The sequence below is a fragment of the Zootoca vivipara genome, chromosome 12, assembly GCF_965207765.1.
Source record: "Zootoca vivipara chromosome 12, rZooViv2.hap1.1, whole genome shotgun sequence".
In the NCBI taxonomy this organism is placed as follows: domain Eukaryota; kingdom Metazoa; phylum Chordata; class Lepidosauria; order Squamata; family Lacertidae; genus Zootoca; species Zootoca vivipara.
In genome coordinates this window covers 53,568,975-53,581,923 of record NC_142595.1, presented here as the reverse complement: position 1 = coordinate 53,581,923, position 12,949 = coordinate 53,568,975, and the positions used below count along the sequence as shown (strand labels likewise).

At 56.6% G+C, this 12,949-nt stretch overlaps 2 protein-coding genes across 4 annotated transcripts; both read left to right on the top strand.

The window, feature by feature from the left end:
* Positions 1-799: 799 nt before the first annotated feature.
* On the top strand, positions 800-4,555 carry RNASEK (ribonuclease K). Its single transcript, XM_035136170.3, has 3 exons — positions 800-967; positions 2,874-2,950; positions 3,320-4,555. Exons 1-3 carry the CDS (start codon positions 890-892, stop codon positions 3,459-3,461), a joined length of 297 nt encoding a protein of 98 aa, XP_034992061.1. The 5' UTR covers positions 800-889; the 3' UTR covers positions 3,462-4,555.
* A 2,941-nt stretch (positions 4,556-7,496) lies between these two features.
* BACC1 (BPTF associated chromatin complex component 1) lies at positions 7,497-11,404 on the top strand. Of its 3 annotated transcripts, none has more exons than XM_035136168.3 (6): positions 7,497-7,605; positions 8,976-9,070; positions 9,785-9,886; positions 10,174-10,352; positions 10,474-10,578; positions 10,868-11,404. In XM_035136168.3, exons 1-6 carry the CDS (start codon positions 7,585-7,587, stop codon positions 10,870-10,872), a joined length of 507 nt encoding a protein of 168 aa, XP_034992059.1. In that variant the 5' UTR covers positions 7,497-7,584; the 3' UTR covers positions 10,873-11,404. The 3 variants fall into 3 exon arrangements, with proteins under 3 accessions (XP_034992059.1, XP_034992058.1, XP_034992060.1); XM_035136167.3 differs by having other exon boundaries at positions 10,864-11,404; XM_035136169.3 differs by lacking the exon at positions 9,785-9,886 and having other exon boundaries at positions 10,864-11,404.
* The last annotated feature ends 1,545 nt before the right edge of the window (positions 11,405-12,949 follow it).

Sequence of the window (12,949 nt, the reverse complement as noted above, 5' to 3'; positions counted from 1 at the left end):
TCAGTACAGGACTCTGTATACAAAAATGTCTAGGCACAGGAATAGCTTTTTTTCCTTGTGCCATCAAATTGTTGAATCTGTAGTTGTGGGCAAAAGGGAGGCCAGTTGGTGGCATGAGGTCTTTTCACTGTGCTGTTATATTGTGAGGGGAATAGTGTTTGTATGAGGTACGTTTTTCTTTACATTGCAATGTAGTCAAAACAAAATTCCAAGTATGGTTGATACTTGGCCAATAAATTATTCTATTCTATTCAACTGGACACCTTCCTCTGCCCCGGTTGCAACAAAACATGTCTCTCCCGTAACAAGTCTCTGCAGCCACAGCAGGCACTGCAACTCTCTAAGGGTTTGACTTCATTTCACCCCCAAATGTGCCCTCTCCCATTGTCTCCCTAGGCAGAATTGTAGAATTGGAAGGGATTCCCAAGGGTCATATAGCCCAGCCCCCTGCAATGCAAGGACCTGTAGCCTCCAAGCAGCTCAAGCAGACAATCAGCCTCCGTCCAAAAGAGCTGCTTCTATTTTTATTTCATTATAGAAAGCTTTTGCTTGGTCGAAAGTGTCCTCCTGTTCTTGGCTGCGTCCAGAATCCCCCCCCCCAAGCTCTCGCAATGGGACGCGCCAAGCCGAGCCAAAGAAGCGCCTGCTCCGAGCGTCGGCCCCGCCTCCCGGCCTCTTCCACTCGTTAAGCGGGAGAGGGGAGACGACAACAAAACCCTCCTCCCTCGTGCGATTGGTGGCGTCCAGCAGCTGACCTGCCAAGGGCGTCGGGAGGGGCGGGCTCAGTCTGCTGCGTCGGCTCGGCCAGGCAGCAGCTCGAAGAAGGGGGTTAGCTCGCTCGCTCGCTTGCTCGCTCTCCGTCCCTCCGCCGGAGCTTTTCACGGGAGCCATGGTCTCCCTCCTCTGCTGCGGGCCGAAGATGGCCGCTTGCGGGATCGTGCTCAGCGCCTGGGGAGTCATCATGCTGGTGAGGAGCGAAGCGTGTGTGTGCGAACGCCCAGATGCGTGTCGGGGCGGGGGGGGGCGTCCTGACAGCCCTTGGTGCGTCTTCTCCTCCCCCCTCCATTAACCCATCCGAGTTTGGCCTCCACCTCTTGATCCGGGGCTGCTGCACCCAGAGCGGCTGATTCAGACGTGCAACCAGAACTACAAGGAACCTTGTTTTGCGGGGAGGGTGCAATGAAGGGAAGATGGATTTGGGGGGTATGGGGGGCAAATCTTTGGGCGCAAGGGCAGAATGTGGGGGGAAGTGATGGGGAGATGTGCCTCCTCCCACGAATTTAGTAATTAAACATTTTCGGGCGGGGGTGTCTCTCTTCCCCTCCCTCCCTCCCTGCCCCTTGGCCACTGACGGTCTTTCCCCTCCACTTCCTCCTCTAGCTTCCTCCTTAGAGGCTTGGAAAGGGTGACTGTGGCTCAGGCGGGTGTCAGTCACTGGGCGAGGGGGGGGCCACCAGGGCGAATCTTCCCTGCCCCCAACACACACACACAGCCGGGGGGGGGGGAAATCAGGCCTGTCTAAATTGAGGCATGTTGGGTAAACAGCAGAGGAGGAGGTGGGGGTGATGGAGCATGTGCAGAGAGCAGCAGGTAACTCTGGCCAGAGTTACCTGAGTGGTTTTTTAGGGGTGGGCTGGGACTCCTCTCAGGTAGGGTTTGTTCTGGGTGTTCAGGGTTTCCCTCATGTGCAAGCTGGAAGAACTGAGCAATCTTTTATTGGGGGGACGGGGGCGGGTAGCAGGTGGCGAAGGAGACCTGAGCAAGCAGCTGGCATGTAGTTTGGGGTCTGGTTTTGGAGGGGGCTTGCCACCCACTGCAGAGGGGGCTGGGTGCCTCAGGCCTAGATTGTGCTTACTGCAAAATGAGCTCTGGGCTGGTTTCTCCTCTCAATTATGTGGCTTGCTCTTTGTCCCCCTTTGGGGGACGTGGGTCTAGGGGGGCTCCCTCGTCCTGAATGGGGTAACTGTGCCCCTGCCTGGGAGTCATTTTGGACTCACAGCTGTCCATGGAGGCGCAGGTCCACTCTGTGTCCAGGGCAGCTGTCTACCAGCTCCATCTGGTACGCAGGCTGAGACCCTCCCTGCCCGTGGACGGTCTGGCCAGAGTGGTACATGCTCTGGTTATCTCCCGCTTGGACTACTGCAATGCGCTCTACGTGGGGCTGCCTTTGAAGGTGACCCAGAAGCTACAACTAATCCAGAATGTGGCAACTGGATTGGTGACTGGGAATGGCCACCGAGACCACATAACACTGGTCTTGAAAGACCTACATTGGCTCCCAGTACGTTTCCAAGCACAGTTCAAAGTGTTGGTGCTGACCTTTAAAGCCCTAAACGGCCTCGGTCCAGTAAACCTGAAGGAGCGTCTCCACCCCCATCATTCAGCCTGGACACTGAGGTCCAGCTCCAAGAGCCTTCTGGTGATTCCCTCCCTGCGAGAAGCGAGGTTACAGGGAACCAGGCAGAGGGCCTTCTCGGTAGTGGCACCCGCCCTGTGGAACGCCCTCCCATCAGATGTCAAGGAAATAAACAACTACCTGACTTTTAGAAGACATCCGAAGGCTGCCTTGTTTAGGGAATTTTTTAATGTTTGATGTTTTATCGTGTTTTTAATATTCTGTTTGGAGCTGCCCAGAGTGTCTGGGGAAACCCAGCCAGATGGGTGGGGTATGTATGTATGTATGTATGTATGTATGTATGTATGTATGTATGTATAAATAAATAAATAAATAAATAAATAAATAAATAAATGTAATAATAATTACTACTACTACTACAACTACTTTGGCTCCCCCTACCCTCCACTCCCACTGTGGCTCCCCCTGCCCTCCACTCCCTGGAGAGACCACCACTGTTTCTCCTCTGCTTCTTTAGGTGCTGCTGGGCATCTTCTTCAACGTCCACTCTGCGGTCCTCATCGAGGACGTCCCCGCCAACGAAGAAGACTTCACGTGAGTGGGGCGGGGTGCGGTCCCTGTTTTCCTGTGGGGTGGTAAGCAGCGGCAGCAGCAGCCTTGGGGCTGACGTGTGGGGCAGAGGGTGGGGGAGGATCAGCCTGGAAGGAGGGAAGGAGAACTTGTTCCCACCCCCACCCACCTACCCACACCTGATGGGTGCCCAGCACACACAACCCCCCCAACTGCCTTGGGTTAGCTATGGCTCCAGGAGGGAAAGGGGGGGGAGTCATGTGGGCACAGCACTAGCTTGGCCGTGAAGTGGGATTCTGGAGGAATGGTGGGGCAGGGCCTGGGGTGTGTGTGTGTGTGTCCTGTGAGAGCTTGGAACCTGACCACCCTCTCTCTCTCTCTCTGCCCCCCCAGAGGTGGTCCAGACAAGATTTACGCCCTGTATGAACAGGTCAGCTACAACTGCTTCATCGCGGCCGGCCTGTACGTCCTGCTGGGGGGCTTCTCCTTCTGCCAAGTGCGCCTCAACAAACGGAAGGAGTACATGGTCCGCTAATGGCGCCCCCACACACCCAGCCCCCAGGCTCTTGCCTCCTGCCAATGGGGACGGCCGACCCTCTCCTTCTGCGTCTGATATTTATTCCCTCTTTGGACATTGGGGCTCTGCTTTGGGGTTCTTCAGCCATCGCTCTCCACACAATGGATCCTCTGGTCACCCCAAGTCCAGGGTCTGGCGGCTGGGGAAGGGGGCTGGTGGGTGGGGAGACAGGGGGGAATATTTCCTTTTAAATCACATATATATGTCCGTGTGTGTTTGTGCGGGTAAAGGGCAGTTTCCCAACTTGGTCTGGAGCACCTAGTTTACGAAAGGGACATATCCAGGGCTGCTCTTGGCTGCTGCACCTTCTCCCCCCCCCCCCCCCGGTGCATCACCTGGCCCAATTCTGCCTGCCATCGCCCTCCCTGCGATGGCCTCTCCTCGCCATCAAAGACCAGCAAGGGCTGGTTTCGGCTGGCAGAACCTCGGTGCCAGGGTTGTTGTGTAAATAGCACAAGGCACCCCCCCCCCCGCAGTATGTGTACAGTGAAAACAGCCCCCATCTCTTCGTTTCCAAGTCTCTGCTGTCTCTTTGTGGGATGACCGGGGAGGTTAGCACAGCGCTCGAAAGATCCGGCCCACTCCAGTCCCAGGCCTTTTTGTGTCTCGATCCTAGAACTTGAGTGTTTCTTCCCCCGTGTTCGTTGTGCAGACGTTGACTCTCTTCTTGAGCTTTCTTGTTGTAGGACCAAGGGGCGGCCAGGCAACTTGCCCTAGTCTCTGCCCCCTGTTGCCAACAGCCCCCCCCAACTGGTGCCTGGGGTACAGCCTCAGTTGCCCCTTTCCCTTGACTCGGGGGGGGGGGGTTGGCCTGGAAGAGGCTGCTCAGACCCACAGATTTGAGAGTTGGGTGTTTGTATGCTATATGTTGAGGTGTCCCCCCGAGCAACTTCTTCGCCCCTCGATCAGGATGTGGTGGTGGGAGGGAGGGGCTCTGGGTTTGGGGGTGCAGTGGGGGGGTCTGGTTGTGCACCCAGGGGACTAACGTGTTGAAAGTTGCCCTCCCCTCTCTTCATTTGATCACCTGTGCAATAAACAGCATTTGATCCGTGTGGGCTGCTTTGTTTTTCTGTTCCTCTTCCTCGGCGCCCCCCCTCCCATTTTGGGGAGGGAGGGCAGGCATTGGCCAAGACAGCTAGTCCTACCATTCTCTGTACTTGGCTTTCAGGGAGAGAGGGAAGCCTGTGATGCTATAAAAAGCTGGATCAGGCCAATGGGGACCTATTGACCTCACAGTGGCCAAATACCCCAAAGATCTTAGGAATCGAGATAGACTGGCTCTGGACCTGGAGGTTCCATAAGGACACCAGAAGATCCTGGCTCCCGGATGAGGCTGAAGGGGGCCCATCTGGTCCAGCATCCTGTCCTCACAGTGGCCAACCAGGTGCCCCAGAGGGAATAAGCCCATGGGGAGGCAACTCACCCCACACCTTTCCCGGGAACTAAAGACTCAGAGGCATTTACTGCCCCGATAGTGGAGCCAGAACATGGCTATCGTGGCTGTTAGCCATGTATTGCCACCTTCTCCCTCAATTTGTTTGAAGTTGCCGGTCGCTTCCATGCAGAAGCAAGTTTGTGCTTTGTTGCGAATCTAACGAAATGCTGGGGCAGGAAAGGCTCACAGGAGGCTCCAGTTAATAAGCTGAATCTGTCAAAAATACAATAACCCATCAATCCCAATTTAAACATAAACATTCACGGGGGGCTCTCTCTACGTCCAAGCAAGACAGGAGGATGCTAAGACTCAAATGCAGACGGGGCAGGAAGCTCTTTGGACCACTGAGTCATTGGGGGGGGGAGTGTTTGTGCCCACCACACACCTCAAAGTCTCCAGTCTCCATTGTTGCTGCCCACCTGCAAATGTTGCTGCGATAGAGGAGTGGGCCTTTGGGGTGGAAGCCCTGCCTTTTGGCACACTTGTGCAGCCTGTATTTTCCCTTCCTATCATGATATAGGATCGCTAAGTCAGTAGAGCATGAGACTCATTTGGATATAGACATAATTTTTTATTGAAACTTTTCAACATACGATACAATAAAAACAAATCTAATATAAACAAAACATAGAGGGGAAAAAAAAAGAGAAAGTGGGAAGAGAGAAGAAGAAGAAACTACAGAGGCCTTAACCCTCTAGATCAGGCATCTCCAAGCTGCTGCCCTCCAGATGTTTTGGCCTACAACTCCCATGAGCTAACAGGACCAGTGGTTGGGGAAGATTGGAATTGTAGTCCAAAACATCTGGAGGGCCGAAGTTTGGGGATGCCTGCTCTAGATCTTCACCCCTCTCTCGCACAAAGGGGGCTGCACCCTCGCAGCTCTCACTGGGGAGCTCCCCCCCCCCTTCTGCCACAGGGTTCTGTCTTGGGCCCAGTCTTGTTCAACATCTTTATCAATGACTTGGATGATGGGCTTGAGGGAATCCTGAGCAAGTTTGCAGATGACACCAAGTTGGGAGGGGTGGCTAACACCCCAGAGGACAGGATCACACTTCAGAATGACCTTAACAGATTAGACAACTGGGCCGAAGCAAACAAGATGAATTTTAACAAGGAGAAATGTAAAGTACTACATTTGGGCAAAAAAAATGAAAGGCACAAATACAGGATGGGAGACACCTGGCTTGAGAGCAGTACATGTGAAAAGGATCTAGGAGTTTTGGTTGACCACAAACTTGACATGAGTCAGCAGTGTGATGCAGCAGCTAAAAAAGCCAATGCAATTCTGGGCTGCATCAATAGGAGTATAGCATCTAGATCAAGGGAAGTAATAGTACCACTGTATTCTGCTCTGGTCAGACCTCACCTGGAGTATTGTGTCCAGTTCTGGGCACCACAGTTCAAGAAGGATACTGATAAGCTGGAACGTGTCCAGAAGAGGGCAACCAAAATGGTCAAAGGCCTGGAAACGATGCCTTATGAGGAACGGCTTAGGGAGCTGGGTATGTTTAGCCTGGAGAAGAGAAGGTTAAGGGGTGATATGATAACCATGTTCAAATATATAAAAGGATGTCATATAAAGGAGGGAGAAAGGTTGTTTTCTGCTGCTCCAGAGAAGCGGACACGGAGCAACGGATTCAAACTACAAGAAAGAAGATTCCACCTAAACATTAGGAAGAACTTCCTGACAGTAAGAGCTGTTCGGCAGTGGAATTTGCTGCCAAGGAGTGTGGTGGAGTCTCCTTCTTTGGAGGTCTTTAAGCAGAAGCTTGACAGCCATCTGTCAGGAATGCTTTGATGGTGTTTCCTGCTTGGCAGGGGGTTGGACTGGATGGCCCTTGTGGTCTCTTCCAACTCTATGATTCTATGATTCTATGATTCTCCCAGCCTGGAAGATGTTCCCTTCCCTGCCTCCTGCTGCGAAGGGTCCATCAGCCACCCATCGCCTTCCTCACCAGCCCAGCGTAGGGGACATCAAAAGAAGAGACACATAAAACACAAGACACTCGATCTCAGGCTTGTAGGTTCCAACCCCGAGTGGGGCAAAAAAAATTCCTTCATTGCAGGGGGTTTGTCTAGAAGGCCCTTGGGGATCCCTCCCAACTATGCGCCTTTTCGCTTCTCGGGGATGGACCTCGCAGGTAGACTGTTCTGGGCCTGGAGGTTCGGCAGAGCCAAGGCGACCCCACCCCAATCTGAAGTCATGTCTTGGGGCAGGGAGTTCCACACGCGGAGGGTGGAGAAAGAGAGTTATAATGACTTTTCTTAAGGTTCTAGTGGAGCGGGTGTCACGTGCCTCAATGAACATGGAGAGGCTGGGCAGCAGCGCCCATAGAGCCTTGGGTCCTCCTCAGGCTAGAGGGGCCTGTTTTCCCCGTCCGAACGATGCCGATGTCCCGCCCCTTCCTCCGAGGCCTTGCTCCTCATTGGCAGCGCCAGGAGGGGGAAAAAGGAGCTTCCGCGGCATAGAGGAGCGCGAGGGCTAGAAGGGAGGAGAGGAAGCGCGGTCGCCATGGAGACGGGCGCTGGGCGGGCGGGCGAGGGCGGGACCATAGAGTGTCGGCGAGGGGAGGCAGTAGAGCGGCCGGGTCTCCTTCCCGGAGCAGCGGAGGAGGAGGAGGAGGAGGAGGCGGCGGCGGGGTCGCCATGACGTCCGCCTCCACCAAGGTACCCGGGGAGGCGGAGGGGGAAGCGCCGCCGCCGCCGCCGCCGCCGCCGCCGCCAAGGATTCTGGGAGGAGGGGGGAAGGGTGCCTCTGAGCATGGGCCGAGTGCCGCGCATCGGGAGGACGAAGAAGGGGCGGCGGGGAAGGAGGCGGGCAGAGCTCGCTCCCTCCCGGGGCTGGTTCGCCCTTCTTCGGTTTGGGGCCGCTTCCGCCTCCCCCTGTGTCCCAACGGGGAGCCTTTCCGAGGGTCCCGCCCGAGACTCCAAGAGAGACGTGGGGGGGGGAGGAAGAAGAGGGCCACCTCCCTGGGGGAGACGAGGGGGGCCACGTTCCCTGCACCTTCCTCTCTGCGTTTCCCACGAGCCCCACTTCGCGCACTGCAGCGGGTTGGGCTGGATGACCCCTGGGGATCCCACGCATCTCTTGGAAGCAGAGAGGAGGGCAACGCGTTCAATGCGTTTCGGGAACTTCATCTGGGGCAGAATTCAGGGACCGGGTTGCAAGAGGGTCTGAGCCTAGGACACCCACCCTGGCTCTTCTGCACTGGCTCCTCATTCAAAGGGCTGGTTTTGAGCTATAAAGCCTTAAACAGGTCAGGACCCTCAAGGGCCACCTCTCTCCCTCCCTGGACCCTGAGATCCTCCTCGCTTGAGGCCCTTCTTCGCGTTCCTCTCCCATGAGAGAGCCAGAGAGTGGCAACGCGAGAACGGGGCCTTTTCTGCAGTGGCTCCCTGTTGGTGGAAGACTTGCCTGTTGCCTGCTTTATATACCTTTCAGCACCAGGCAGAAAGCATTCCTCTTCTCACAGGCCTTTGGCCTTGTAAAATGGTTTGGGGTTATCTGCAGTTTTTCTAGAAAAAGAGGCACCAGAGCTCACCACAAGCTTCTCCCTTGTTCTCTTAGCATGACAATGGTGCCCACTTGAGAGGTGCCCAGAGCTGAGCTCCAGCCAGAAAAAAGTCCTTGGTTATTCTTTTGTTTTCCCTTAAGCTATTTATTTTGTGCTTTTATCTTGTGTTTTAATGTTCCGAACCGCCCTGCGATCTATAGACGAAGGGCACTGTACAAATTTAATAAATGAACGAATGAATAAATAACATACTCTATGCATGCTCAGAGGCACCCAGAGAAACACTCCTGGCAGGTGTGGCGAGTTGTAGGGGTGCGTGGGGTGTGTGTGTTCTGCGTCCCTCCCTCCCTCCCTCCCCCACACCCGTATTTCCACAAGCGAAAATACCTTTTGTGGAGGATGAAGGGCAAGGGGGCTCCTTTCCTTTCCCCTTAGCAAGGGGGCTTTGCAGCTGTCCACCCCCCCCCCTGCTTACCCTTTCTCCCCCCTGCCTGCTGCAACAAACTTCTCTCCCCTCCACAGGTGGGCGAGATCTTCTCTGCCGCTGGCGCCGCTTTCACCAAGCTGGGCGAGCTCACCATGCAGCTGCACCCCGTGGCCGACTCCTCACCAGCCGGGTGAGCCCCACAGAAGGGAGGGAGGGAGGGAGGGAGGCTGGCTTCTATGCTTCTGTGATCTCAGGGGGCTACACATCTCTCCCAAGGGGTGTGGGCAAGGTGGGATCCATGCTCCACGGGCTGCATCCAGAGGTGTCCCCAGGCTCCCTTGCACCTTGGCAAGCAAATGTGCCCTCACCATGGACCGGAAACTCAAAAGGGCTGCATTTTGTCAACTTCTGTGCTCTGCCAGTGAACAATGCTCCTAATAGGGGGCAGGTGAGCTGGTGGGTTCCTAGCCACTCCGAGCCACAGCGGAGAGCTGTGGTTTTTGCACCAACCCCTAGGTGTGTGTCCCCCCCCCCCGAGCACTAAACTGGGGGCGACCGTTTTCCAGGCGCCCAACTGACGTGCCACTGCACAGGCCTGTGGTTCTATCTATACTATATGTATAAATTGCAAGTTGCCATATAAAGGGCTCTGGAGATATATCTAGGTGTGTACAGTATAGAACAGTATTAAATATATATATAAATAATATATTGTATTAAGAACATGCAGATAACTACATGGCCCAAGAGGTTGCATGCCCTTTTTTGCATTTTGGGGGTGGGGTGGGGAATGTTGCTTGAAGGGCATCCCTGGCAGCAGAAGGGGTGGGAGGAGGAGGAGGAGCAGGTAGCAGCGGTGCGAGAATCCTGACCCCCCACTCCCCACTGTCCCCCCCCCCCCCAGGGCCAAATGGACCGATGCGGAGATCTCCCTGCTCCGGGCCTCCGTCCAGCGCTTTGGAGACGACCTAAACCGCATCAGTGCTCTCATCAAAGACCGGACTGTGTAAGGGCTGTTGGGGGGCAGCTGGGGGGTGGGTGGAGGGGTCCTTGCACCACTCTAGAGAGGCCGTTCCGCAGGGCAGCCTAGGAAGCAGGTGCTGGACATACCAAGTTTGTTTATTTCCTTTTTGCATCCTGCCCGTCTCCTGCTCTCCTCCCAGCAGCCCTGCGAGGTAGGCTAGGCCCAGAAGCCCAGGCTCTTGAACCGGGACGTCTGGCTCTCCAACCACTGCACCACACTCCTGTTGAGGGAATCTGACCTCTTCTCCCTCCTCTCCCCCCAACTCCCAGGGCCCAGCTGAAAGGGGCGGCCAAGCGGAAGGTCTACGAGGACAGCGGGCTGCCCCTCCCCTCTGAGTCCCCCAAGAAGGGGGCTCGCAAGGGGCAGCCACAAGGCCCCCCCTCCACCCAGGGGGTGGGCGGGCATCCTGACCCTTTGGCTCCCCCTGCGAAGAAGCAGAAGGCATCTGGTGAGTGGGACCCTGGGGGGGGCTTTCTCTCTCTCTATGTCTTGGGGGGGGTCTCTGTACCAGGAGCAGGGGTCTGCGTGCTCACCCCCCCTTAAACCAGGGTCTCCCCTCCTTCCGACAGACGTGACCCTCAGCGCTTTGAATGACTCTGACGCCCACAGCGACCTGGTGGACATTGAAGGCTTGGGAGACGCCCCCCCTGCCAAGAAGCTGAACTTCGACCAGGGTAAAGACTCGGTGGTCCCAAGTGGGTGCTGGGGGGCCCTTTCCTCTCTTTCTCTCCCCTCCCCATGGGGAATTGCCTCCTCCCACCCCCTTTCTGGGGTTTAGTTGCTAGTTGGTGGGCTGGGGCACCTTCTGAGAGGTGCCGGGTGCGAAATGTCCCCGGGTTCCGGGGGCTGGGCTCCCCCTGCTGGGTGGGGGGGCAGGGGCCTTATGGGTGGAGTGGAGTGTGGCGCCCCCCCTTCCCCCCTCCCTCCAGCTCCCTGGTCCTTTCTCTCTCTCTTTCTAGACAGCCTGAATCTGGACTCTGGACTCCTCATGACCCCTGGCACAGACTTGCCCCTCCTCTCCCGCTGATGGACCGCTTGCCCCTGCCCTCCGTGGGGGGGGCTCCCCCCTGATCTCATGGCCCCCCCATCCAAGCACTGCCACCCCATGCCAAGGACTGTTCCTCCTCCTCTGGTCCTGCCTCCGGGAAGGGGGTTCGTCCATCTCAACTGCTCACCCTCCTCCTGGATTTTTGCCCCCCCCCCCCCCGGTGGGGAAAGGAGAGGTTGAGGAGTTGTGTGGGGGGGTGTCCCCTCCTTCCCTAGCTGGGCTGCTCACGCCCCACTCCTCACCTGCCCTGCAATGATGGATGCGGCTGCTCTCAGTCCCTGCTGAACCAGGGAGGCCCCCTTGACTCCCTCGCTGTGCCCCATGGGGCAGGACTCCTCTGCAAAGGGGGTGTGTGTGCCCTCCTTAGCTTCACCCCATTCCCCCCCCCCAAGAGCTGTTTTGTCCTTTTGTCTGATGATGATGATGGTAGCAATAAAAGTGTCCTCCCTTTCTCCTCGGTCTCCTGTCTCTTTGAGTATCCCATCTTGCGCCCGGGGCCTCTCGAGACAGCAGCACCAGGGATTGGGGGGGCATTGATGACACACAGACCCCCCCCAGGCAATTTGGAACCCAGGGGCTGAGAGGGGGTGGCCTGGCAGGTGCGGAGGGAGAGTCCTTTGGTGGGAGGAGGTGAGCAGAGCAGGACGCCTCCGTTCGCCCCTCCTCGCCATTTCCTCTCCCCAGCCTCTTTTTTACGTGCTCCCCCCCCCATCTCCCCAGCACCCACCACACATTTCATGCCCCCTGCTGTGCGCGCCAGGCCCACTGGAGCAGCGCAAGCAATACTGGCCGGACAAGGCAGTGCCAATATTTCTGTGCTGCTACAGCAGGACAAGCCTTGGTGTGTGTGTGAGGGGGGGGCGGTCCGGCGGGGGCATCTGCTTTCCATCATGTGAGGGGGCAGGGGGGGTGGAGAGGGCCCCCCCGCTCTCTTCCACCCTCGAAGTCCTGCCTGCGCTCGCGTCAACACCACAAGACGGTTTGTCGATTCCCAGACCACCAAACAAACCATGTTGTGCTGCTTGGGCGGGTGCAGGCTCCAGTCCAAAATTGTTGCGCTGCTGGGGCGGTGGGGGGGGAGTCAATGCTGGGGCCTCTGGGGCATTGCTTGTTCTGCCCCCCCCCCAAACACGCTCACCTTGCAAGTTCAGTTCTGCCGACCTGAGCATCTTCCGTTTCACTAGTGGAGAGAAGAGGGATGGGAAGAGGGGGGCCTGTATCTTTTGGGGGGGTTAGCAAGGAGCTTGTGAAACTGGGGTAAAATGGGTGGGGAGGTTGGACTTTCTTTCTCTTTTCACTTACCAGTGTATCACAGTGTGTGTGTTTGTTGGCAGGGGGACCCTCCGTCTTCACCATAACGATGAATAATTTTTAAAATTATTTATACCCCTCCCACCTGGCCACTCTTGAACCCGTCCCTGCATTGCGGAGGGTTGGACTAGGTGACCCCCAGGACCCTGTCTGGCTCTGCAGTTCTGTGGAATGTGTGCATTTTGGGAAACACATCCCTCTGTGCCCCCACCCCAAACTCCTCCCCGAAGTATCTGGTGGGCTCGCCACCCCCACCGCATGAGGAACATGGAGCGGCCGGGGTGCCCCCCCACCAAGGAGGAGGCCTTGCAGCCCCCCAAGGAGAAAATGGACCAGGCGGAGGGCAAGGCCCAGCACCCCCTTCCATGGCTGCACAAGGGGCATCCCCCCCCCACACAACGGCCACAATTTGCACACAAGCAATTCACGCCAAGGGACAGGGTGGCAGGGGGGGGGCATGCAATTGTGCACACATCCAGCTGCACCCTCAAAAGGCCATGGGTCCGGGGGAGGGCATTTGTCCTCCCCAAAAGAGCCCGTCCCTCCCTATCAGGGGGGGTAGCTAACATCTTTCATAGGTGGGGCAGGCCAACGCCCAAGAACTTGGGATCCCCCCCCCCTTTGTGGAGACGGTGGGTCTGTGTGTAGCTGGGACAAAGCCCTCCCCCTTCCCCAGCATTCCCGAA

Excerpts from the sequence above, each read along its gene's own strand:
- RNASEK (XM_035136170.3), top strand. The coding sequence starts at position 890 with ATGGTCTCCCTCCTCTGCTGCGGGCCGAAGATGGCCGCTTGCGGGATC. Across the intron at positions 968-2,873 it reads CCTGGGGAGTCATCATGCTG|GTGCTGCTGGGCATCTTCTT; the intron begins GTGAGGAGCGAA and ends CTGCTTCTTTAG. Across the intron at positions 2,951-3,319 it reads GCCAACGAAGAAGACTTCAC|AGGTGGTCCAGACAAGATTT; the intron begins GTGAGTGGGGCG and ends CTGCCCCCCCAG.
- BACC1 (XM_035136167.3), top strand. The coding sequence starts at position 7,585 with ATGACGTCCGCCTCCACCAAG. Across the intron at positions 9,071-9,784 it reads GCCGACTCCTCACCAGCCGG|GGCCAAATGGACCGATGCGG; the intron begins GTGAGCCCCACA and ends CCCCCCCCCCAG. Across the intron at positions 10,579-10,863 it reads GAAGCTGAACTTCGACCAGG|ACAGCCTGAATCTGGACTCT; the intron begins GTAAAGACTCGG and ends CTCTCTTTCTAG.